This window comes from Pinus tabuliformis, chromosome Q (genome assembly GCF_031772625.1).
Source record: "Pinus tabuliformis cultivar Carrire ecotype Pingquan chromosome Q, CPIR1, whole genome shotgun sequence".
NCBI lineage: Eukaryota > Viridiplantae > Streptophyta > Pinopsida > Pinales > Pinaceae > Pinus > Pinus tabuliformis.
The window spans coordinates 1,367,918,980-1,367,946,758 of NC_142296.1; the positions used below are offsets into that span (position 1 = coordinate 1,367,918,980).

Sequence of the window (27,779 nt, forward strand, 5' to 3'; positions counted from 1 at the left end):
AGCATCAGTGTCGAGACATGGAAGGAATTATTGCGGAAAAAATGTGTATTATAGTTGAACAGAATGAAGCTCAGATGCATTGGATCCTTAATACGCCGGTCGACCCAGAACATTGCCAGGGGGATCATAGTTGCATATCATGAAAACGCCCCCATTGTTGCAGACGACCCTTGCGCATCCGATTCTCACGGAGCTCCTCCACACTATCTGACTGTAGTGCCCACATTTCTCAAATATCGCCTGAGGGCACAGATGCTGTCCATAGTCGAAAAAACTTTTTTCCTTGATCCATGCAGTGTCTGCATCACTTGGCTGCCAGTTAGTACCACTTGATCCCCAGAAGATATTTTCGCCATAAGGGCCGTTCGAGTGCTTCAAAGCGCAATCACCTTTCCTCTGATTTGCATAATTCTGTGCGTAGTTGGCGAGTGTTTCATCCCACACAAGGGGAGGAATCGGCGGATTAACTTGAACATCGGCTCTCGCCTGGTTTTGGGGTCCAATGAACGCGACAATTAAGGCCAGATCAGTCACAGCAGATACATAAGCCGCTCTAGATACTATAGAGAATAACACATTAAAAAAAAGGGGAGTATCGCTGCACACTGGAGAAAAATAGTTGATTTCATGGTTTCAAAATCTATGATCCTTTCAATCCTTTCAATGAATGGATTGAAAGCCAAACAATTATCCTCAACTTGGTGGATTAAGTGCGAGGGCCTGATTAGAATGATTCCCACCGTATAGATGTCATTATCAATATTGAATACAAAAATGTTGAATCCCTACATGCAGCACTGGCTACGGTGGCAACTAAAGTGGTGATGCATCATCTGCGTTAACGGTAAAGGGAATCTGGACGCAAAATTATGTATCAAATCTGTGCATGTAGAGAAATCGGGAGTTAGTTGCTGAAATCTTCCTGAACTGCCACCTTTATTCTTGGATTAATAACTGCAAAATCAAATTGTTATCTCCTCCTGTGGGCATTTTGTAATTATCGATGACAAAAATAGCAATTCGAGCATGGAGTTGATCGAGAAATTTAGCTGCAGTTTGGATAAAGCTGCAAAGAAAATAAACCCAAGAAAATCAGTGTTTACTGGGCGTGCCAAGGTCGTCGGAATGGTGTTGGTGAATCTGCAGTCTTGGGCCTGCAATATGCAATGCGTTTTTTGTTTCCTCTCGGCGATGCGTTGAATTTTTTTTTTTTTTTGTGAGTGTGCTAGTTGGTTGTTTTATTTTTATTTCTTTTTTTTTTATATTAAAAGTCTAAAAAATGAAATTAACCCTATCTTTTAAAAAAACAAAAATGGTTAGTTTTTTTTTTTTTTAATCAATGAAAAACTAAAGTTTAGAAAGAAACTAAACTTTCTCTTAATTTTTTTTAACAAATGGACATAATGATTTGCATATTGAAAGATGTTTTTGATGAAGCATATTGCAAAACATGAATTTATTTATTCCTGAAATTAGTCTAAATCATCCCTATTTTCTGATCCTCGCGATCGCACTAAGCGCGGAGGAGAGCATACTTATTCTAGGTAAAAGCAAAACTGAAAATGAAAGCAAAAACTCAAAATGAAAGCCTACCTACTCTATACTAATTAAAATTTACAAATTAGTTACGTGTAGTTAAACTTCCAATGAAGCCACTCACGTAGCAGTAACAACAATAGATTCAGTAGCAATTTTTCAAATGAAAAATGAAAATATTCGAAAGTGAATGAGTCTAGTTGTTGTAACTGCAAATCAACTAAAAAATAAAAAGATTAATCTAATCTAGTACTTACCTAGAACCATTGTTCTATAAAGCTTTGATAGGCACATTTTCTCTCACTTAGATCATGTTGTAACTCCTGTTCCTCTTCTCCAATCTGCTGTTCTTATTCCTTGATCTCCTGTTCGAATGATTGTTCACCATCAGATATGCAGGATTCTTCAGATGTTAAATCTTCATTTATTTCTTGGGGAGTAGTTGAACCTTTAATTCTTGTCAAGATCTCCTCTTCCAAGGAAGAAGAGATCCCGACTTCTGCTAGGATCTGAGTGAGTAGTTCCAAGCTGAAACTCATTGTTAAACCATGTTGAAAAAGGAATTCTTACATACTAAAAACAGAGTGCTAATAATTGTCTGAGCTTTTAATCCTTTTACAAGGTTTTAGTTCACAAAAACTCTTCCAAATCAGCACACTAAAAATTGAATTAAAAACAAAAGGACCACAGAAATAATCTTGAATTCAATACTCAATTAAACCCTCTTACAAGGACTGCTCATTAATTTAGTAATTGAATTCTTCAATTACAACCATGAACCATGAATTCATCAAACACTCTTCACAGTTGCGAAAATCAAACACTTTTGTAGAAATTGAAATTCACACTTGCATAAATGTAAACACACCCTACATGCCCTAATCCATAAGAGGTCGAGCCCGTTACGGTATCTCGAATTCGATGCGTAGGCTATTCCCCACGTCTTACCGCCTTAACACCTTGGAGTTAGGAACATGTCTAAACACACTTGCATGAAAAATCAAACTAAACTTCAATCCATCGTGCCTCCCCGGCAACGGCGCCAAAATGTTGGGTGAAAATATTATCGTTTAATTCTGTTGTAGTACTTGCCCAACTATTTAATTTGTCAATCCGAGGTCCGTAGACTTGTGAGGCACATGCATTATATATGCAGGACTGAAGTGGAACTAATCTAATCTAATCTAAATTACTGAAATCAAATTAATCTGGAAAAGCATTGAAACACTAACTAGGAAAGCAGGAAATTGCATAAGGGGAAAGCAATACAACATGTGAAGGATTGAATGACAAACAACATATGTGAGCTCACAACAATAAAACTATCTCAAATTATATTACAAGAATCAAATTACAAATTATGAAAGCATAACAATAAAAGATGAAAAACTAAGAATTCCTTTCCATTATTCATTATTATCCAAATGAAGAGAGAGCACTCTCTTATATACATGAGGAAGATAACCATCTCATAATTACATATCCAATATTCTCTCAAGCACTCTTAACTAATTTCCCATTATTACAAGATATGATCCCTTTGAATCCTCCACAAATTTCTCAAGCATTTTCAACTACTTTCCCATTATTACAAAATAAGATCCCTTTGAATCCTCCACAAATCTCTCACATATCTTGGATAAGATATGCTAACCAAATCCTCCATGATTTTCTCCTTAGGAATAGGCTTGCATAATTATCTCCTTAATATGGTGGAGGAGATATGGATAAGATATGCCAACCAAATCCTCCTTGATTTTCTCCTTAGGAATAGGCTTGCATAATTATCTCCTTAATATGGTGGAGGAGATATTTGAGAAGTCTCTTGGAATTAATTCTTCACATATTTCCTACACATCACAAAACTCACATATTCTTGAGATATATATAAAAATATGTATATTTTCTAATATTTAATCATAAATTCACTTGTAATACAAAAATGAATAAAATGGAAAATAAGAAGGTGAAACCCAAATGTATTTATGAAAATGATATGATAAAAGGTTAATGGGATGATGAAATGTAAGGAATAGTGAAGAAAAAGGTGGATGAAAATATGACATTTCTGAGTCCCAACAACCATATATTATAACAAAAGGGAATTGAAGATATATATATGGTATTCAAAACAAGTTATAATATAATAATTAAAGGTAGTGAAATACAACCGAATTAAAACAACCCATTAAGACATTTCATGAAGTTTCGTTGTTAAAATGAGAGATGACCTCACACAATGAACCCACCATGTCAAGAGAAGACGGTGACCACCTCTGCAAATTCCCAAATATACCTAATTGAAGGCGACAGAAAGATGAGGGCAATGGGAAACCTCCAAGATTTAAGCAGGAATTTGGCCAGAGGTAAAGGAGAGGAAGAGAGTTTTCTTTTGGGAGAGGATTTTATGAGTTTTACAGAGACAAAAATTTCTAACAGAGCCACAAAAAAAGAGTGAGTCTATTTTTTCTTGGAGTTTTAGGCACGGGGGCCAGAGTGCTTCAATTTTCAAGTATCGTGGAGTTGGGTACCAAGATTGTGCCCAGTTTGGCAGGGAGGTTTTGGTCATTTTGGTAACGGGAGTAGAAGCAATAGCCACGGAGGACCAGAAACATATTTAAACACATAATCCCAGATATGTACTCAATAGTAAATCTAATAAATTCTATTTTAAAATTACACAGGCACTGGTATATTCTAAGCATTAATTTTGTTAGAATCAGGGCTCCACAACTATTCTGACTATAATTTTGTTAAACCCTGTTAAATTCTGAATTTAGGGCTCCACACATTTTGTTGTTCAATGAGTCCAAATACCTCCTATAGAACGTTGACGACAACTATTTCCACTTTGACTTCTAATTTTTCCACCTTGAACTCTAGTTTCTCCATTTTGGTGACTATTAAATCCATTGTGGCCTATAGGCATTCCATAACTCTTTTCAGGCCTCCAAGCTTATTTGAGACCAAAACGAAGTGAGAACAAGCCTCAAAGACTATTTTCTCTCCAATTTTGTATATAAGCTCTATTACTTCCTTTTTCATATCAATTAGTACTCGTCCAGAGATTTATCAACACCATTCCCAGATGCAGAGGCCATATCATCTGCTCTTCATTTTTTAATACTAAACAACTGTAATTTTAACTTGTAAATCCGACTCTTTATATCCTTGATTGAATCTGAAAGAGTGGAAAAGAATCTTTGCTCATATTAAATGCTTACCACCTATCCTCACTCAGTGTGTGATTGAATATCCATTGTTGATACCACTATTTTGATAACACACACAAACATAAGAGACTGATCCAACTCTGAGATAGTACTATCAAATCTTGTCCTGGGATAAGAAGTTAATGTTTTGTTTTCGTTTCTCCACCTGTCTTGATACATGTCCTTATTCCTTGTGTGATCATTTCTAGTTACTTGGATAGTGGGCTCTATCATCCAATATTGACAATCTTTGAGGCTCCTCAACTTCTTGGAATTATTATTTTTTATTTTATTTTTTTTTATGTTGTTTTTAAGGACTTAATTGCATCTTAATTGACTTCATTGGGATCATTGTCCTTTGTTTGTGTGCAATCATGGAATATGACATAGGGATAGTTTTCTTTGATCCTATGTAAGCATTCATTATGTCAAGTTAGCCCCTATATTGACTTGCTCATCTACTAATTGATTATTACATTGTTTAATATGGTTGATATCAAGACTTTCAAATTTATCCAATAGGAGTTGTATTATGTGATACATTAGATGCACTTCATTCCCTATGTGGTCCTTCATCATGTAACATTTATGTATAGTGATAAGTGAGTCCCAAAATACACTTATGTGACAGATTCCATTGGTTAATGCAATTTTCATCCCTTGCCAAATACATAAGACTTCTACCCGGTTGTTTGAGGCGATGCCTAACCCCATGCAAACTTTTTCTCAATTTCTCTATCAAGACGAAAAATAACCCCTCTCACTTTTACCATATATATAAATTATTAAATTTATTTAATAATATTATTTTTAATAAATTATTATAACTATTAATTTTTTCTATTTTAATAATAAATAAAATTATGAAAAAATCTTAATTTAAATATCATTTAAACCTTGAAATAACCTACTTTGAAAAATGTCCAATCCAAATACCATTAAAATTTTAATATATCAGTTTTTCAAAGATCCCTTGTCCAAATAGCATTAAAACTTTTTATGATAGATAATTATTTGTTTGACGTTAATTGGATGAATCTAATTTTTCTTATATGAATGATGTGTGAGACTAATGTCTATTAAAATTTTAATATATCAGTTTTTCGAAGATCCCTTGTCCAAATAGCATTAAAACTTTTTATGATAGATAATTATTTGTTTGAGGTTAATTGGATGACTCTAATTTTTCTTATATGAATGACATGTGAGACTAATGCCTATGTGATTGGGAACAAAATCACTTTTATAATTTATTAAAATTTGTAAGTTATTCGATCATTAATTAAGAAAAATATTAGATTAAAGTTATTTAATTATTGAATAAAAAAAATGCAAAGTTAATAAATTAGAAATTCATACAAAATAATAAGTAGAATTATTTGAAATTAGTGGATGTTATTACATCGTAACTTGAATGTGAGAATGTTGATGTCCTTTATTGTCATTTTCATAAATGATTGATTCATAGTGTTTGTTAATGAAGATACATTTGTTTGTAGAGAATGTTATATGGATATATGATTGTGTTTATGGGTTATTTTCCACAATTTATAGTATATTGTGTTTTTCAAAGTTTTATATCATAAAATATTTGCATTCTTGATCACTATTAGATATATGGAAAGATTAATGTTGATTTTGATTTTGGGAAACTCCTTCCATCCTTTACTTAAAACCCAATGGATCATTTATTTTTCATTTTTCAAGAAATCAACATGGTCGACCTCCCACCAAATGTTTTATCACATGGTTTTCTTTATGAGGAAAGTATCTAACTTTGTTAATGTTATCAAGAATTTATAATGTGTAGTGGAAAACTGACTTTGCAACCATCATTGTAATTTCTTAACCTTGTTTATTCAACAATTTTCCTAACTTGTGAATGAGCTCTCGAAATAACTATTCTTACATGTTCTAGTTTCTTCTTAAAAATAAGAAAAAACAAATAACTAATGATTGAATCTAAACATGAAAACAAAAGGAAACTCAAATATATTTTATCCAAAAAAATTGAAATATTTTCAACTAATGCAAAATTTCTCCAACCAAAAATGTCTCTGCATCATTGTAAAACATTCATTGTGCAAATTGTATTAGTGACAAATCTATATAAAACAAAACAAGCACATTAACAATAGTTGGTGGATAATCCTTTGGAACAATAGTTCTATTGTTGTCTTTACTTACCGAATGCCTAATGATCCTTACTATTTCTATAATCATCCATTTTGTCTTACAACATGTTAAGTGCTCAGATTTTGTTGATGTTAGGTCTGTTGATATTTGTTTCACTTATCTATTGGAAGAAGAATTCTAGCTTATGTATGTTAAGAAAAGATCAACACTCTTCTTATCTAAAAATTTCATAAAACTCAGATTATGAATGTAATCACCATATAATATCTTTTTAATAATACAAAATGTTACAACTTACCAAAAAAACAATAAACATTAAAAACTCTTAAAATAATATTACATCTAATAAATTAAAAAAAAATTATCTTTACCTTTTATTTTTTAAATTCATGTTTCTATTTAAAATTACAAGATAATCACAATCTTTTTCTATCTTTATCTAATATATATATATATATATATATTCTAATTTCTTTTAATATTATTAAATACTCATTTTTAAAATTTATATTAATTAAATTATTATACAATTTTAACATAATTAAATTATTATACAAAAAAAAAATAATAATATCTCTACCTTTCAAATTTATCTTTTACATGTGTACAATTCCTTTTGGCATTATCTTTTATTCATTTCAAAACCATAATAATAAAATAATCTGCAACTCTATCTCAATAAAAATGACATCCCTCCCTATCAAATTTAACTATACAAAATTCTTCTTTACTCTCTTGTTTTCTTTTCTAATTATTTATTTAAAATTTTAAACTTAAAACAATATAAGCCTATGTAATAATAACAAAATGCATATCAAATATGCCACATGCATATAATACTTATCTCATATCGAACCTTTGGATTTTATGTGTCTGAAAATGCTAGACACAAATCAACATTGACAATGAAAATTAGTACATATATTTATTTGCTAAATGGTGAAGGTGTAGAATGAATATATGATAATGACTAAAGTGGTCGGCTTAAACCATGTGAATCAACCGACTTCTCTTAAATCAGTTAATAGTAATTTATAATGATCATGTCATTTTAACTTTATATTAATTAATTTATAATATTATTTAAATAATAAATTTATAATTTAATTGAAGATTATGATTTATATTTTGAAAGTAAGTGGTTTTTGGATTAATCAATTTTTTTTAAATTAAAAAAGTTTGGGTGGATATTGTGAAATTTTAATTTATTGAAATTTAATGAAAAATAGTTTTATTTTATTTTTATGAAAGAGAAAAAAGATTTGTAAAAATGAAAATAAAAGTGAAAGTGAAGAGATGTATATATATCTTTTTTAATTTATTTTTAGAAGAATTATGAATGAATATGTATATGATCGTGTTTTAGTGGGGTTATGAGGGTGAGGGTTTTGGTGAAGGGTGAGGATGTACACTTTCAAAGAGATTGAGTGTGTGCAAGTGTATACTTGTAAGTCTTCATCTACCTACTTGCTTGAGGGAATGCACATCCAGATTCTAGACCTCTACCACCCACTCTCAAACCACTCAATTTCAAGGAGGTTATGGAGGTGAATGTGGGGTGTAAGGTGAATATGTGCACAGGCTCTTTGGGGTTCAGTGTGCTCATGTGTGTGCTTATAATATTAGTGACCTTGTTGAGGGAAGACATGTAGATACCACCACCCCCTCCCTTCTTGTGGGTGAGGGTGTGCATGTGTGTTTTCCTCCCATTACCCATCCTCATAGGGAGTGAGGATGTGCATGTTTGTGCTCCTCTGAGAAGCTAAATGTTTGTATGTTATCGCTTGGGGTGCATGTGAATTTACACATATACCTACACTTCTGTTCACTCATTTTCCTTTGGGTGAAGGTGTACATGCATGTGCTTGGACCTGCAACTCCACCACACATACTCCCAATGATGAAGATATACATATGTGTACTTGCATACACACATTGCATATCCACATCCCACCACCTCCATCCCCAAAAATAAACATGTTTGATATATACACAAAATACACATCCACACTTCCTCGCTACCCCATCTTTAAAATAAAAATACATCAATATTATTTTTCCTCTTACCTTTTAATAAAAACATACATTTATATTAAAATTCTACACATATATATTTTTTTTCCACTTCCCACACTCAAAAATATATATATAACCACTCTCTCTATATAAATATATATAAAAACCTCCTAGTATTCCATGAAACTAACTAATAATATATAGTATTTCATAGAAGTGTGTCGGTAGAATTGATTTCCTTCCGTTACATGGCACAAAGATGTGCTTCACTTTAAGATAAAAACAATTAAATATCAAAGTCTTAGAGACTCAAAATCATTAGAATATCATGAAGATTTTGTAATGATATATACATGTACTTTGAGGCAACCGTAGACTTTTGTGTTCACAAACATTGATTGATTTGACCATTTTAGTTAATAACTTTATATCTTGGGTCGTGGGTGGTGATATATACACCATTTTTAAATAACACATTAGATTCTCCGTTACATTGGGTAATGTGTGAAAAGGGAAAAGTTTGAAATATTCTAGTCTAATGTAGAGATAATTGAAAAAGAAACTAAGGATGTGATTTGAAATGAGTAATCATATTTTAAAATGTATAGGGTAAAGTATGGTAGCGAATTTTATATTTTTATTACTTTAAAATAATTATATAGGTATATATGGAATGGATTTAAGAGTTAAAAATATGTTTTTTTTTAAGTTTAAGTAAAATTGTAATAATAAAATATGTATATTTTGTAAATTTTAATAGTAAAATTGTTTTGTAGAGAAGGGTTTTTTCTTATAGACAAGAAGATTTCATGCACTAATTTGTTGTCTAATTTAATTATGAACTTAATATTAAAGTATTATCATTATTGAGTCGAGAGGCTCATTCTACAACCTAGTATGAAGGTGATGCGTAATTCCATCCATGCTTAATATGTAGTTGACAGATGTCCCTTTTAAAATAATAATAAATTATTCTTTAAATAAAAAAAATAGTGTCAACTATAATCAAAATAAAAAACAAATATACATATTTGGTTGGTTTTAATTTAAAGTATTATAAAACCTAGTCCAACTCTAACTGTGCTTGATTTATTGGTTGTTGATATTACAACTTAATACAAAAAAGATATGGTAACAATATTTCAATCTCACTCTGAGTCATAAATAAAATATTTCCATATCCATTTTGAAATAAGATAAGTTTATATCAAAATTAAAAAAATTGTAAATTAAATTCTATTAATTCCAATAAAACATATTACATCAATAAACCATAAATAGTCATATTACAAATTTTCACCTCTTAATATCATATACTAGGGTGATTCATGGGTTTTTCTTTTTTCCTTTTCGTCTACGTACATCAATCCATCCTTTAGTGTTATCTGTAATAGTGGAAGATCTACCCATTTCCCCATTCTTCTGATATAACTCCATAGTCATCGATTGAACGATGATCACTGCGTCTTTTTCGCTATCTGAATCGTCAAATTGATGGGAACGCTTCTTACCATAGATAGTGTTATATCTTTGTAGACAGTTCTAGGTTGGCAAACTATACCAAAGCATCTAAGTAAGGGTTTAATTGAATTGGATGACCAATGTATTAAACCTTTAACACTTGTAAAATATAAATATTTATGAGAAGCTCAAAGAGTTGATTTTCATTCATAACAGATTAAATCTTTGAGTTGAGTTTGAAAGCAAAAATTAAGGAAATATATGATAATCAAACATCCATATTGAATATTTAATTAATCAAATATAGTTTATGAGCTGGAAAATTCTATAGCCAAATAATATATATTCAAGAGATGACAGAAGGAAACAATTAAAAGATATATAGGAATTAAATTAAACAAACTATTTAGTTAATTAATCTCTTTAATGATTATAACTTTGCAGTGGGTTGTCAGGGAGATTGATACTCAATCTAGCCTTACCCTAACTCCTATGTTACCTTGAACATATGCAGAATTAAATTATGGAAAACATAAATGAATAAACAAGAAAAACTCACATGGACACAAAAGTTGTTAAGAATGAAGCCAAAATCCTTTGATTATATTTAGAAATATTTCAAAGTATTACAATGGTGTCACTGGATCATCACAAGTGTTCAATCCTACCTTCTTCGAAATACAAAATACTTATAGAGTGTAATTTCAAAAATATCTAGATCTAAATAAAATTTATTACAAAATGGAATATTATCCAAAATTGATTTGGATATTACAAAAATAGAACATAAAAATAGCTTTTCTGAACTAATTTGAATAATCAACACACAATTCAAGGGTGTTGTTTGATGACTGTTGTTGGAAATTGAATTTTCTACTTTCTTCTCCTTCTTTCTCTGCAACTGGTTACTGAATTTGTGCATTTTGTTTTACTCGATGAGTTCAAGTAATTTATCCCATCTTTTATCATCTAGGATAGAAAATTTTGTTACTTTTCTATATGTCTCATCGAGTGCATTTCTCAAAGGTTGGCCTAGTAATAAACAAATGTTGAATTTCATGTTGAATAAAAAAATCATATTCTAGGCCTTCAAGGAATGCTTTACCATTGATTATCCCTTTGACTTTGGCAAACTTGGTTCTATCTGTTGCTATCTCGTGCAATCTGTGCTGGTAATTTTCTAGTGGAATCAATTGGCCACTAGAATCTCGTAGAGCTGGAAGTCCTTTCTAGCGTAAAACATTAAACTTTCTGTGAAATTTTTTAACCTATGCTTCTAAGTTTTGACAATTGTTTTCTAACTGTAATATTAGTCTTGTATTCAATTCCAAATTCCTCTAGTTCTTCTTTTGTTTTAGAATTCAACACTTTGATTATTCTGGTAGCTTCCCCTGCCTTGTGATCTAAATCTTCTTTAATCTCTGTAATGGTTGTCTTTGACCTCTACACTAACTCCTCTTGTTCAAAAATGATTTCAATAGATGTCCAAATTTTAGTCATGGTTGAATTTATATCAATCCATATCTTTTCTTTTGCTTTAGATAATGTTTTTGAAATCAATGATTCATTCTCATATTTCTCGAGTTTCTTAATTAATCTGAATTTTTTTTGTACTTCGGCTAGATATGCATTATCAACTTTTATCTTATTATCTTGGGTCTTCTCCAACTGAACTCTGAGTTTTTCAATCTCCATATCCTTTAATGACATGTCTCCCATAGCTTTAGATAGTTGTTCTACTAGATTATGACTAGTAGACTATGTTTATGTTGTGGACATTGTTGTTGTAGATGTTCTTATTGTAGATATCCCTACTCCAGTGCTAATTTGGAGTTCTCTTTCTTTGATCAATTTCTCCATCTCTGCTTCCATCTTCTAAATTTTTATATTTTTCTCTACAATCATTTGAAGCATGTTTTATTTTTCCTTCTCCAATTGAACTACTTCTTGTGCTTGAGGATGTTCAGTTGTTGGTAATATCAGTTGTTTCCTTAGTGCCTGTATATCTACATTTCTACTTTTAATTATTTCCTAATTTCTGTTACATATTTAGGATGCAATCTTAACTTTAAAACTAGATCCTCCAGCCCCTTAATTTTTGTAACCTTTGTGAGAGCGGACATCTTTTCAAGCTTCAATTGAGAATGAATATTATTCAGAGATGCTTGTAGCTTAGGAGCGTCCATGGAATAACTTGTCAAGGACGTGTATATCATTTATCTTGCTTACTTGTGAAGGTCAATTTGATCAATAGGATGTATCTTTTTCGTATAAAATGAAAAGACAGAGGTTTTGTAACCCTCACCACTCTTAGACACATGGACCTTTGGTTCTAAAAATTCTAATTGGAACTATCCTCTTTCACTATCTAAGGCAAAAAATAATCTAGTTTGAGTTGGGGAAGATTGTTTCTAGAACTCTACATATGTAGAAGTTTTTAGTGCCTCGTTTTTCTTCTTCATCTCTAAAAATCTTGCAAAAATACTCTGTTTCCTTGAAGAAGAAAGAGAAGAAGGAGAATATAGTGTGGTCTCTTCAATCTGTTGTAATGAAAATGCAGATTCTCCTGAAAGTATGGCTATAGTAGGTTCTTCAAAAGTTTGAACTTCTAAGAATTCTTCTTCAACATTTATGGTTTTTATCCTCTTGAACACTTTGAATGCTGACTCCTGTAAGTATAATCCTACTAGAGATAGACTCTCTCTCCATCTTTTCAATTCTTTTTCTGTCATCCTTGGAGTTTCTAATGATGTTTGACCGCAAACTAGCTCTTCAACTTCCTATAGTGTGTTATCTTCCCATTCTTCTTTGTTGGCATTTTGTTCAATCTCAAGTTTTGAAATGTGCACATATGGTGCAGACCTCTGACCAACTCTCATTGATGATAATAGTCGTAATAGATCATATTACCAACTGAAACTCAATATAAACTTCATCTAACTCAGTAACTCATTGACTTCTTTTTCTACAGCACTGGTGTTAACTATGAATGGGCCAATCTGTTCTTTTAGTTTGAATTTAACCTTTTGTTTCCAGGAAGCAAAATGAACATCATCCATGTTCATCACCTGCTTGATATATTCTAGTGCAAAATTCCTCATGGGGAGGAACAATGGTAATTTGTAAGGTGGAATTTTAATTTAGGGTCCAATCCTAACCCCTTTATTTATGTAATAAGCCCAATGGGCCTAGTCAGAGTCATAGTTAGTTAGAAAGGAAATAAAGGCCGCATTAGTAATTGTAAGTGGTTAACCCACATTAAAGAAAAGGGACCACAATTAGTTGTAAATGGGCCATAGTTAATAAATAAAGTGGTTAACCCATGTTATGCAAGGGACCACTAGTAGTTAGGGTTTTGGATTTCATTTAGCTATAAATAGTCATAGTTAGTAAGGGAAAAATTATTGAGTCTTATTGTAATCAAGCTCTGCTCTGCTGGAGGTTGCCCCCTTGAAGAGGCAAGTGAACATTGAATCTATTTCTGAATAATAAAATACTTTGCAGTTCTTCTCATTTCATGTGATAATTTTATGTTATGGGCTATATTTCTTCGTATTTCTAGTATTCTAGATTTCTTAAAGGCCAAGAGCACAACAAGTGGTATCATAGCACTTTCTAGGGCCAGTTGTACCTCTAATTTTCGTAGAATTTTTTTTAGGCTAGAGACGTGTTCTGATATCTTTAAACCATGAGATCTATCATTGAGCACATAAACCTGCGTATTTGGGGAGTCATGCACACAAGAACTACAAGAGGTGGTCACTCTTGATGGACTCCCTTGTAACCCATGGGGGTACCCCTTCGAGTAGTAGTGCATTAGACAGAACCTCATATGGACTTCACTTCCACGTACCCTTGGTATATCAGAAGCCCGCTAGGCTCACCTGAAACCTAACGTTAGATAAGTAATTGGTCATCTTGCGGCTACAGTACACTAAGAACAACACTCGGGGAGATTACTCACACATACAATAGGGTAATCGGATAGTATGGCTAAGGGTACGATCGATCTTCCTTAGGTAGTGCCCTGAAATATTGGGTCGAGTACTATTGTTGGACCCCTACATATATCGTGATATGTAGAACCTGACACTCCTTTGTGACCATAGTTCCCTCTGTTATCTAAAGATCACCCTCTACCTTATCTTCTAGAGAAAATCCAGCAGTTAGGGTTTTGTCGCCGCCGTAAAAATTAGATTCAGTAGTTGGGGTTTTCAAATTGGAGATCAGATTGTTTGTGTAGTGAATGTTTTGGCCGTCGTAGTCCAAATCAGATTGTCGCAGCACATTTGGCAGGACCAAGAACTTGGGGTTCTGTTGCTATAGCCTAGGCCTGATTTTCACAGGACATTGGGTAGTATCAAGGTTTCTGGAATTCGGCCACTACAGTATTGATCAAGAGGGAGTAAAACTCCTTTTGGAGTTAAAAAAAAGTCTAAGACCATCCCGGGATGCTTGCTAGAGACTTATCCCATCAGCTTCAGGACAACGAGCTAGTCGCAATGGTACCATTCAGTGGTAAGTCCCCAATTTTCTGGCGGTCCCAGTTTTTTTTTTCCTTTTTTCTAATGTGACTTCAAGTGACCCACACCATTAGACTCTCGAGCTCGCCCTATTTCCAAGAAGACTACTCTTAACTAATTGGATGATATGGGGAATGCTAGGTACCGGATCTCAAGTTATGGATTCTGAGAGGATCAACAACCTTGAAAAAAAGTTTGAAGAATTCCAGAACAATATGGACAATATTGACAAAAAAATCTCACAACTAACAGAACTTATGACAAATTCTCATCGGGAGGAGTCGAGTGTTGATGCACACATAGAAGGAGAATCTAGCCATCACATTCACTTCCATGGAAATCACCACCATTCCAACCACCAGACACCCAAGCTAAACATGTAAAAATTTGATGGATCTAACCTTGTAGTATGGGTAGCATAAATCGAACAATATTTCTCCCTTAATGACATATGCGAGGATGAAACAAAACTACATGTGGGAGCCCTTTACTTGGACAAAGAGAGATGGAAATGGTGGTAGTGGTATAAGAAATGTTATCCAGGAAAAGTAAGTTGCCACATGTTATCAAAATCAATATATGATCGCTTTGACCGAGAATCTAATTTTTTGGGCAGTCTCACTAAGCTTTGGCAAACAGGTATAGTAAAGGACTATATTTCAACCTTTGAGCTATTGGACATCATAACTAATAGTCTAGGAGATGAATTCTACTTGGAGTGTTTCATCAGTGGCCTAAAAGAAGCCATCCAAGCCCATGTCCAGATGCACCACCTAACTACTTGGTTGGACGCATGCAGGAAGTCCTTAGATGTGGAAATCACCTTAAATTCTTAGTCCCATCGTCCAAATTTTGTCACCAAGGCATGTCCCACCTTGGCTCAAGGCCCCACCGAAACACTTAAGATTCAAAAGGTGTCACCAACAGAAATGGCCAAAAGAAGAAAATAGGGATTATGCTACTACTTTGATGACAAGTACTCCCTTGGACATAAATGCAAGGAACCAAAATTCTTTCAAATTGATGCTACTGATAACAGCTCAATAGAGGAATCCCCATCCCTTAAGGTGCCCGAGGATGAAGTCGAGGAAACCCAAACTAAAAATCATCCCACAATTACACCAAATGAGCCGGTTATATCACTATATGCCTTGGCTGGCATTTCTTCACCTCAGACTCTCAAAATTCGAGGCTTTATTAAAAATCGAACAATAGTGGTATTGATTGATAGTGGAAAAACTCATAACTTTATCCATAAGAGAATTGTAGAAGCTGTTCATTGCTTTGTGCGGGTGAATCTAATTTCCAATTCCTTATCGTTGATGGGGGGACCATGAAATGTGAAGGTCATTGTGAAAATATTAAGCTTCAGATGGGAGACTACCACCTAAAGACCCACATGTTTTTTATTGAAATGGGTGGTTGCGACATTGTCCTGGGTGTTGAATGGCTTCACATATTGGGTCCTATCACAATGTATTTCTAGGAGCTATATATGAGATTTAAGCAGAATGACCACATTCATACATTAAGGGGACTCTAGGCAAGTGCTCCTACTATCATCAACTCGCATCAAATGGAGAAGATTAGAAAAGGGTCAACATGGAGTCATCACCCAATTTAATGCCATCCAGACCATTGAATCCACTACTCCCCATATTCATCCTAAGATGCAATAGGTCTTAGATTGCCACCTGAGGGTTTTTAACAAGCCTAAAGAGCTCCCACCCTCTAGGGTTGAGCATGATCATAACATCCCTTTGGTCCGGGGGCTGAACCGCCTAGAATCTGCCCATAACGATATCTTTTTTCCCAAAAGAATGAAATTGAAAAATTCATCAAGGAACTCGTGGAGGTCGGTGTTATTTGTCCCAGCATCAGTCCTTATTCATCTCGACTGGTCATGGTTCTAAATGAAGATGGAGAATGGCGCATGTGTCCGGACTTTCATGCCCTCAACAAGCTCACTATCAAGGACAAATTTCCTATTTCGGTTGTTGATGATTTGTTTGATGAACTGTATGGTGCTCAATTATTTACCAAGCTAGACCTCCGGTCCAACTATCACCAAATATGCATGAAGGAAGTAGAAATTCCCGAGACATCCTTTCAAACTCATGAAGGCTATTATCAGTTCCTGGTCATGCCATTTGGTCTCTGTAATGCTCCATATACTTTTCAAAGCCTCATTAACCACCTGTTGAAACCATAACTCCGAAAATTTGTTCTAGTATTCTTTTATGACATTCTCATCTACAACATAACTTGGGACAAACATCTTCAGCATGTAGACTAGATATTGCAACTGATCTGAGATCAAAAATTATTTTTCAAATTATCCAAGTGCTCTTTTGGAATGGAAGAAGTCAAGTATTTGGGACACGTTGTGGGTCGTGAAGGAGTGAGAGTTGATCCAAAAAAGATTCAGGAAATGCAATATTGGCCCCAACCAAAAACCTTAAAGAGTTTGAGGGGATTCTTGGGTCTCACTGGCTACTATCACAAATTTTTCTGCAATTATGGGTGCATTGCTAGACTCCTCACTAGTATTCTCAAGAAAAATTCAGTTCTTTGGAATGATGCAACTCAACATGCCTTCTTGGCTCTCAAAAAGTCCATGTGATCCACTCCCATATTGGCCCTTCCAGACTTCACCAAAACATTTTTGATTGAATGTGATGCTTACGGTACTGGTATTGGCAATGTATTAATGAAGGAAGGTAGACCACTTCCTTTCACCAGCCAAAAACTTAGTGGAAAACATCTGGGTCAATATACTTATGAGAAAGAAATTATGGCCATCTTACATGCAGTAGACACCTGGAGACCATACTTGTTGGGATGCCATTTCCAAATCCCCATAGACCATAAAAGCCTAAAATATATTCTGGAGCAGTTTCTATCATCACCACAAAAAAATAAATGGCTCAACAAAATGTTGGGATATGATTATGAGATCATTTACAAGAAAGGGTGTGACAATTTAGTAGTTGATTCTTTATCGTGCCAATTTGAGGATGAGAGCACCCTGTTTTTTATCTCTCTACCCATACTAGATTGGATTGAAGAGGCCCACAAGGAATGGTTCTCCCATCCCTATATCTCACAACTCATTAATAACTTGAGAGAAGATCCTAATTCCTCAACCGACTGCTCTTGGAAGGATGAGATTCTTCACTACAAGGATCGAGTAGTTATATCACCGACGTCCATCCTCAAAACCTGCATCTTGGATGATATACACTCATCTCCAATTGCATGACATTCAGGCTTTCAGAAGACTTATGCTTGTGCATGTTGTTCTTTCTTTTGGACTGGAATGAAAAACGACATTCTTTATTTTGTAATTGAATTTTTTGTGTGCCAACGTAACAAAAGGGGAAACAATCAAGTTATTGGGAACCTTACAAACATTACCACTCACTACCTCTATCTGCAGAGATGTTTCCATGGATTTCATATGTTGGTCTCCCAAAGTCAGGAAACAAATCAGTCATCATGGTGGTTGTGGACAGGCTTTCTAAATATGCTCATTTTTGCGCTCTACCACACCCATTTACCCCCACTTTGGTGGCTCAAGTTTTCTTGGAATAGATCTTCAAAATACATGGCATGCCAACTTCCACTGTGCCTGATTGCGACCCCACTTTCACCAACAAATTTTATAAAGAATTTTTCAAGCTACAGGGCACACAACTCCAACTAAGTATTGCATATCATCCCCAAACTGACTAGAAAACAGAAGTAGTAAACAAATGTTTGGAGACATATCTAAGGGGCTTCACTTCATAAAAGTAGCATCAATGGGTACAGTGGCTACCTATAGCTGAATTGTGGTATAATACTAACTATCATGAAGCCACCAAGATGAGTCCATATGAGGCAGTGTATGGCTAACTTCCACCTTCACCGATTTCTTATATCTATGGATGTTCTAAAGTAGAGACAGTTGATCAACTCCTACATAATTTTGTTGCCATGATAGCTCATCTCAAAGATAATATACACCAAGCTCATAACTAAATGAGGAAACATGTAGAACAACATCATTCTGAGTGCGCATTTCAAGAAGGGGATCAGGTATTCTTGTGACTCCAACCATATAAGAAAACATCTATCAAAGAAAAGGGCTGCCAAAAATTAGAACCAAAATTCTTTGGACCCTATCAGATACTTTAGTGCATAGGAGCAATCGCCTACAAACTTGCCTTGCCACCTACTTCAAAAATCCATATGGTCTTCCATGTATCATGCCTCAAGAAAGTGGTGGGGAACAATTGTAGAGTTAAAACAAGTCTACCCGAATTAGATGAAGAAGGCTCACTTTGGCTTCGACTAGAACAGGTCTTTGATACTCGTAAAAGAAATTTTTGTGGATGCATGATCAAGGAAGTCCTCATCAAGTGGAAAGACACCTCTCCAGAAGATGCGACCTGGGAACCAGCCATTATCCTTCAACAATTTCCACATCTTCAGCCTTCAGGACAAGGTTACTTTGATGGGGGAGGGGATGTTAGGGTCCAACCCTAACCCCTTTATTTATGTAATAAGCCCAATGGGCCAAGTCAGAGTCATAATTAGTTATAAAGTAAATAAATCCTGCATTTATAATTGTAAGTGGTCGATGCACATTAGAGAAAAGGGACCATAGTTAGTTGTAAACGGGATGTAGTTAATAAGTAAAGTGGTTAACCCATGTTATGCAAGGGACCACTAGCAGTTAAGGTTTTGGATGTCATTTAGCTATAAATAGTCATAGTTAGTAAGGGAAAGATCATCGAGTCTTATTGTAATAGATCTCTTCTCAGCTGGCGTTTTCCCCCTCGAAGAGGCAAGTGAACATTGAATTTGTTTCTGAATAATAAAATACTTTGTAATTTTTCTCATTTCAAGTGATATGTTCTAGGCTATATTTCTCATATTTTAGATTTCTCACAGGTCAAGAGAATAACATGGAAGCTCATAGCCATAGATCCTAATCTCTGTGAAATGCTGATATAAATACCAGTCTCCAACTTTTGACTGCTCACTCAAATGCAGGATCCTTTTGATCTCTCTTGAAACTCTAGGAATCGCATCACTACTTAACAAAAATACTTCCATATACAAAAATTGATTGACAAAATCACTAAAAGAAAATTCTTAAGAAATTTTCCTCATTAACGAGGTCCAGTGAATCATTGACTGTGATTTGACTTCAGCATCCAATTTCTGTAAAGGAAACTTGAACATTTCTAACTGATGATATGAGAATAAATAAATCAAAACTGACTAGTGATTGAATGAACCTTCAACATTGAACATTAAAAACTGATCATGAATCACATCGGACAAAAACTGACCATAATTAAACAAGATTGAAAGCTTTTTACTAGAAGAAAAGACTGATAAAAATCCCAAAATAAATTCATTTACCCGCTGATCATTGGGATATCCTAACAGACAAGATACTAAGGAAATAACCTACCTAGACATCTCAAGGAACATTGCAGAGGGATAAGGTGGGTTTGTTCTGGGTAATTCTGAGTTTTCTAGTAAAAATGACTCAAAGATATGTGCTCTTTGTGAAAAAGAAAGTTTCTAGTAAATATCCATTAGAGCATCAGTGGAAAAAGGGTGAAGGGAGTCTTGAGGGTTTGATTGGAGGGCCTATGAGATTTACTCAGAGGTTATGTAGAACAAAGTTTCATTATTCTGAGAAATTACAACTCGATGACTCGGAAGATATTGGACTCCACACTAAGTGAGAAATTCTGGAAAATTATATGTCTGAGGGAAACAAAATAAGGATAATAAGGGTTCCCAGAAGGAAGCTTAGTCATTGATATCTTGATATTTCTAAAAAGCCCAATTGTGAAGTTCGTACAAGTCGAATTCACAATTGGTCTCCACAATTTTGAAATGGGTGTCAATCAGGGGCATTTCATCTAAATTAATTACACGTGGTAACAGAGGATTGTACACAGACACTTTAGATTTTCCTTTTTGGCTAGCCATTAGGGAAAAAAAAATCGTTGAGGACAATTTGATAATTACCTGGAAATAGTGATGATTGAAAGTTGGCAATCATCGGAATTCACTTGTAGTGTCATGCTAGAAGTTCTAGTTGCAGTCAGAAATGGCGAAAGAATGTATTTTGGAGAGGGTAACAACTTTTATTGTGGTTTTTGTAATGAGCGCATAATTTTTAATGCTATTGAATGTTGGCGGGAGAATTAAATGGGTTAATGATCACTTGCTAGATTTAGTGAAAGGAATCATGACGACCAATCGTAGCGGGAAATTGGCGGGAGGCGGAAATGGTGGCAAAATTAAAGGAAGGAATGAGTGGAGAAGTGGCGGAAAGAATGAACGATTTCCCGGGGGGTAGCGGTGGTTTATGGTTTTGAGCGGAGGGGTACCGCAATTCTTAAGAGTGTGTCATGTATCAAAGGCGGAGTTGGGTCAAACCACTTTGCAGACCCTCCCCCCCATTAACTTTTGGGAATGTGAGGGGTTCCGCAATGTGTCGAAGGTCATTGATCTCGGTGCGTCCAATGGTGTCCATAAAAGACTGCACGAAATTTAATTGCTTGGCAGGCGGTCAAATCAATTTATTACAAATAAAATAATTTATTTGAAAACTAAATATAATAAAAAAGAGCGACATTTAAACGTGCTCGTTGATTATAGGGGCATAATATTTTCTTTTTTAGTCTTTTCCCCCTTTTTATTTTTTATCCCTTTCTTTTCATTTTTTTTTTCTATCTCTTTTTCATATTTTTTTTTCTTTCTTTTTTTCTTTTTTTTCTCTATTTTCTCTTTTTTTTTTCGAAAATGAAGGAAAATTACAAACTATTACAAGGGTAAAAATAAGTTACAATAAATAGTTGGCACAATTAATGTTGAAGTTAATTCATTGTCCTTTTTCAGACCTTTCTCCTCTGCGAAGAGATGATTTGTTGATGCTGCAATTGAGGGTGGAACTGGATGTGGACAGGCTGAATTGTCGAGTTCTTATGTTGAGAGCGTCATTTTTTCTAGACTCTTTTTTTTCTTTGCACTATCAACTTTTAAAATTATTTTAAAGGAATTAAAGCAAAAAAAATTGATATTATTTATATTTTCATATTTCAATTGGATATGTAAACAAACCATTTTAATATCCATGTTAAGTAATTTATTTTAATATCAACTTTAGAAAAAACATAAACACATACATGAACCATAATAAAATATTTAGATGTGCAAAGGGAAGAAGTAATTGAAAGTAAAAAGCTTCAGTTCCTTCCTTATAACTTTAGTAAGAGAGATGTGTAATTAAATCAATTCTTAATATAAAATTAATATATGACATTTAAAAAAAATATATAGTAAATAAAAAATTCAATATACATTAGAAATAAAATATTTCAATATATAAAATTAAGTAATATTGAAATATATTTAAAAATATATTAATAGAAAAAAAAGCTTTAATGTGGACAATGTAATCCATAAATAAAATATCTCAATGCTCATGTTAACTAAATTATTTCAATGTAAACCATTTACATAATATATATGGTTTAAAATAATAATAATAATATGTATATGTATATATATTATATAAAATAATCAACAAAAATTAAATTTTGAGATATGTGATATTTGGAGGTGCAATTTTTTTAAGTTTTGCTCTATAAAAATGATTTGCACCTTAAAAATATCACTCTTGCTAAATTGTGATTAAGATGAATCTATACTAATTATAATAAAAAAAAATATCTTTATTTTTCTATATTTAAATATTTAAAATAAAATTATTTTGTAATTTTATTTTTTATTTTCAATAAAAATAATATTAACTATTAATAATAAATAAGAATAAATCTTATAAATAATCCAATATCTTAACTATGTTTATTGTGTAAAATTAAGCAATGTTGCAAGATTTATGATTATGTATATTTATCAATGAGGTATATTTTTATTTATTTATGTATTCTATTGTTTTCCAAATATTAATAGGGCATTATCATTTCTCAATTATTAACACGCCATTAGATTATCTCTAAGATTAACTCTCTAAGACGAGGGCTTCATGGTTATGAAAATTTGCACCCACTAAATGTCAAAATAGATGTGTTTGTAGACCCAAAAAAAAGTCTATAGTTGTGTTGATGTAAGAAGAGTTATAAATGAAATAATTTGCGACAATTTATTGGTTTGTTTTTGGTTTTTTTTTTAATTTTATATAAAAAATTGTAATTCATAATTTTATTAAAAATTATTATTGGGTGAAGAAGTTTATTTTAGATGTATATATTATATGTTTAAATTTTATATTTTCCAAAATATTTTAATAAGAGATTTAAATAAATTATTTGAAGATCTATATTAATTAATTTATGTTGATATTAACTTCAGATATATCTATATGTAGGAAAAAAAAGTTTTTATGATTAAAATTTGTATTTGGTCCTATACATACTTTATTTAGCATTCAAAAACACAATTTAAACAATGAAAAATAGCATATTGTATTTGTAACTCTAAAAACGTTTGAACGTGAAGAAATTTGATCACTCCCTGCTCATGTTAGATATGTACTTATGTACTTAAGATGGATCTATGCTGATACATTTTCAAAAAAGTTGATTATACAAAAATTTGAATCTGTTATTAATACCAGCATAGATCCCTCTTAAGTAGGGATCTAACATGAGCCAAGAGGGATCAATTTTCTTCACTTGCAAACTTCTTTAGAGTGCAAAATACAATGTGTAATTTTCCATTGTTTAAATTGTATTTTTTTTTTTTATGTTATATAAAGTATATATAGGACTAAAGTAAAATATTTTACATAACACGAAGAGAAAATTAAAATGTATTATTATTATTATTATTAATATATATTTAAATACATGTCAATATTAATTAGTATTAAAATATTTTATCGATAATTCACATTGAATATTTTATTATATACAACATAAAAATATTTTCCCGAGCTTAGACTTCTGTAATCCATAATGTTTAGAGAGAAAATTTTCCAAAGAAATCACATCAAATAATTTATTGGAGCCAATGTTTCGAACCCTCAATATTTTATTTGAACATTTTTTTTTAAATATATATGAAGTTGACGTGAACATAAATTACCTAACGTAGATCTTGAAATAGTTTATTTAAATCTCTTGTTAAAATATTTTTGAAAAGTATAAGGTTTAACATCTTATTCACACATTTTTTTTGCTTCTAATTACTTTACAACATATTCTTTTATTATTATTATTATTGCGGCATCATTTTTCTATTTATAACATAATTTATTTTTATTTGAAATAGGAGAACGAGTGGACAAACTTACACATCCCTTTCATACTGAATTGTAGAATGAGCCTCTTAGCTCAATTATAAAAACTTAATACCTGTTAAACATGAAAAGTGACACCTAGTAATATTAGACCTTGAAAAAGAAAAGTTCAAATAGTGAATAATTGCGAGGAATGAACAATGTCATTTGGAAAGTTGACTCTTGTTTTTCCAAAGTGCAATATGTTTTTATGTAATTAAGGATTTTGCTTGAGTGAGTTTTGTAATTTCGATAAAATTATAAATCTTATCTTTTATCAATGAAAGATGAATCTTAGCTTTTATCAATGAAAGATATTGGGAACTTGTGACAAAATATTTGTTGATTATGGAGGAAGGGAAATGTAACACCTCCATATTGGACATATATTAAAAAAAAAAATGAAAATGAAACATTAATACGAATATATATCCTCATATATATTTATGCTCATAGTTTATTTCATTATATGCTAATACCCATAGTTTATTTGACTAAAGCTTAAGAGCGCATGCTTAGTTTTTAAATACTTGACCTGTCAAGAATGAATTTGATTTTTTTCTTAATCACTAAACAAATGATGGTACTATACAACACAATGCCAAAATTCTTGATATTGTTTGAATTACATCAGGGGTACGGTAATCATTAAACAAATATTATTATACATATCATTTTATTCGGTATTAAAGCCATTTCACCAATGGAATTAATGGCTCTAGGTTCGTGGCTAGCCCACACACTGTTGGTACTAGCCCGTGCCTTGATCTTCTACGTGCGCAATAAACCTCTACAACCTTGGGCTTGCTGGCAGCCAGAGAGCTCTTCGTCTGTCCGCTCTAAACCATGCTTCTCGGGGTTCGGCCCTTCCATTGATGATTCCCTATAGCTGGCTAGATTGGACGGCTCATCTATTGTTAGGCGTTCTTAACTCCGTTGAGGGAATTCATTTGGCATGGTTTTGCTTGAGGGTTTTGGCTCCCCCTAGTTCAGGTCCTCTGCGATAATGGATCTTTGTTGTGGCATCGGGGTCCCTTACAGTGGCTCTGAGACTACGCCATTCCTCCAGAACACCATCACCAGAGGCCTGCCTATCCTTCGCAGGTATTAGGAGTTAATTTCCTACTCCAAACATTCATTTGTTTTCATTTATTTACAACACTGGTTTTGTTCTTTGAGGATTCTAACACCATTTTCTTGTCAAGGTGCGAGGTGGGAATCTCCAGTTGCGGGGATTTGGAACGGATTGTGGCTAACCCTTCATCCGACTATGCTCCTCTCATTCTTGCTAGGTATTAATCATCTTTCGGTTCCAAGGTTAGCACAGGGTTGTTGACTGTTTAGTTGAGAGTTTGTATTGGTTGTTTCTCATAGAGAATCATTGAGTCTGTGGTAAATTATAAAGTGGAGAAGGGTATACTAAGACCGCAAGGTCGACACTCTTTAATTAATTTTCTTCTTGTGCTGAATGTGTAATTAATTTTTAAGAGCCTTACAGCCTCAGCCATAGGTACAAGGTCTGGCTCTTGTTTGGACTGGTCGTTCTGTCTTCTCTTATTCTAGACTATATGAAGGTTGCACCTTCTATGGTCATCTTAGAGCAGGGCATTATAATGGTGTTTTTATTTTCATTTTACCTCTCTGTATCTATATTGCTACTCTGGAAATGTCGAAAGGTTATTCACAACATTCATTAGTGTGATTCCTTAAATGTATACTTGTTTTTCTTCAGAAATGATTCTCGGTTATTTGGTTGTCGAATGAATTTCTAGACGAGTCCTTGAATACACTTAGGTTTTCTATTTAACTTCATAATCTCCTTAATGTTTAAAAGATAAGTTTTTTGCTCGGAAATTCTTGATGCAAATCGTGATAATCATAAGGTCTTTCCTGTGAAGAAGTCGTGAGGCTTGTAAGTAGGTAGAGGATATATCTGTTCTGATTTGACTTATGTTACGGGGTTTGATTTTATGTTATCCCAATTGGGAGTCGAATAATATTGTACCAAATTCGTTTCAGGTTTGAACAAAATAGAAATCCTCTGTTTTAGAGAATGACTATTCTAGCTATTTCATGTTCTTGATAATATATTAATTTTATTCATAACTGTGCGAATTCATGAGCACCAAGAATGTTGTTTGGTTGTTCTTGTTCACTTATAGAGTTCCTTCCTTTCTTTCTACTTTTATCTATACTCAATGTACAGGATTTCCTTTCACTTCCAATTTTCATCATGCTATTAGGAAGTTTTTAAATTACTTTTTCCCACTAAATGCAATAGCAATAATCACAAATTCTTGAATTAAAACAAGTATTACCTCCATATCTTTTAGAATTACTTGCTTTTAATTATCAATGAAACGGCTTTGGAATGAAACTTATAAATCTCTCTTTCATAACTAAAATATCAATATTTCTTGCCTATTAGTTTACAACTGAATCCTACAGTCTTATTTTAAAGAAGAAGTTTTGTACTAGAAAATATTCTAGGTTCTCTTACCATGCCTAAATGTTAAAGATCCTGTAATCAAGTTATCGTAGTTACTACAGTCATGATTTAATGACTCAGTCTTAAAAGACAAGCTAGATTGCAATAAATAAATTTATCAGAGATTTATTTTACTTATCTGGTTTCGCTACTCTGGATTGACTTAAAATCAAGATTTGCACTTAATTCCTCCCTGCCTTGAGATACCAAATCTGGTCAATCTTCCCCCGTGCTAATCCTGGCTTCAGGAGTTCTCTATCTCAGATATTCAATCATTTACTAGCTATCTGATCCTTACCAGACATAACCTTTTCAAACTGTCTGACCCTTCAACAAAATTTTCTTGTTTCTCAGTTCCTGATCTCAGATCCCATCCTCTTAATCATTTACTGTATCATACTCTAGGATTTAGTTTTGAAACAGGTAACTTTTTCCATAACTAATTACCCAGTAAGAAAAGAAAAGTATTTACCCATAACTGTAAAATATTATCCTTTAATAACATAAATTCCAAAAATAGTTCATAATTCAAAGAAATAGTAATAATCTGTTTGGTTGTAGTAAAATTAAAATATTTACATTAATGGGGGATATTACATCTTCCCCCCTAAAATGGAACATCGTCCCGATGTTCACCTCTTGCAAATAAACCTAGAAAGTTCTCTTTCATGACCTGTTCATCTTCCCAAGTAGCCTCTTCTGGCCCGAAGTGCTGCCATTGCACCTTAACCTGGGTGATAACTCGTTTCCGCAACGTTACTTCTCTCCGATCTAGTATAACTAGAGACTCGACCAAGAATTCGCCTTCCGGTTTGACCTAAGCATTGCAAAAAAAAAAAAAATAAGTCGTTAACTAGTTATTTAACATATTTATAGCATATACTTCACACAAAGATATACCTCACCTGGATATCTTGCCATTGAATTCTGTGTTTACCATCATATACATATTTCTTAAGTAGAGAGACGTGAAAGACGTTGTGTACACGAATATGACTAGGTAAGGCAAGCTGATAAGCCACCGGTCCTATTCGAGCTAAGATTTGAAATGTCTCGCAATATCGGGTGCCAGCTTGGCACACCCGGCCCAT

General features: G+C 33.1%; 1 protein-coding gene across 1 annotated transcript; it reads right to left on the bottom strand.

Moving 5' to 3' along the window:
- Positions 1-87: 87 nt before the first annotated feature.
- LOC149225004 (uncharacterized) lies at positions 88-27,779 on the bottom strand. Its single transcript, XM_089388329.1, has 3 exons — positions 27,594-27,779; positions 27,325-27,505; positions 88-560 (listed from the first exon to the last, which is right to left on the bottom strand). Exons 1-3 carry the CDS (start codon positions 27,777-27,779, stop codon positions 88-90), a joined length of 840 nt encoding a protein of 279 aa, XP_089244455.1.

Coding starts and splice junctions, on each gene's coding strand:
- LOC149225004 (XM_089388329.1), bottom strand. CDS start 27,779: ATGGGCCGGGTGTGCCAAGCTGGCACCCGATATTGCGAGACATTTCAA. Junction 27,506..27,593: donor TTCAATGGCAAGATATCCAG/GTGAGGTATATC, acceptor TGCAATGCTTAG/GTCAAACCGGAAGGCGAATT. Junction 561..27,324: donor TCTAGGTTTATTTGCAAGAG/GTGAACATCGGG, acceptor TATTCTCTATAG/TATCTAGAGCGGCTTATGTA.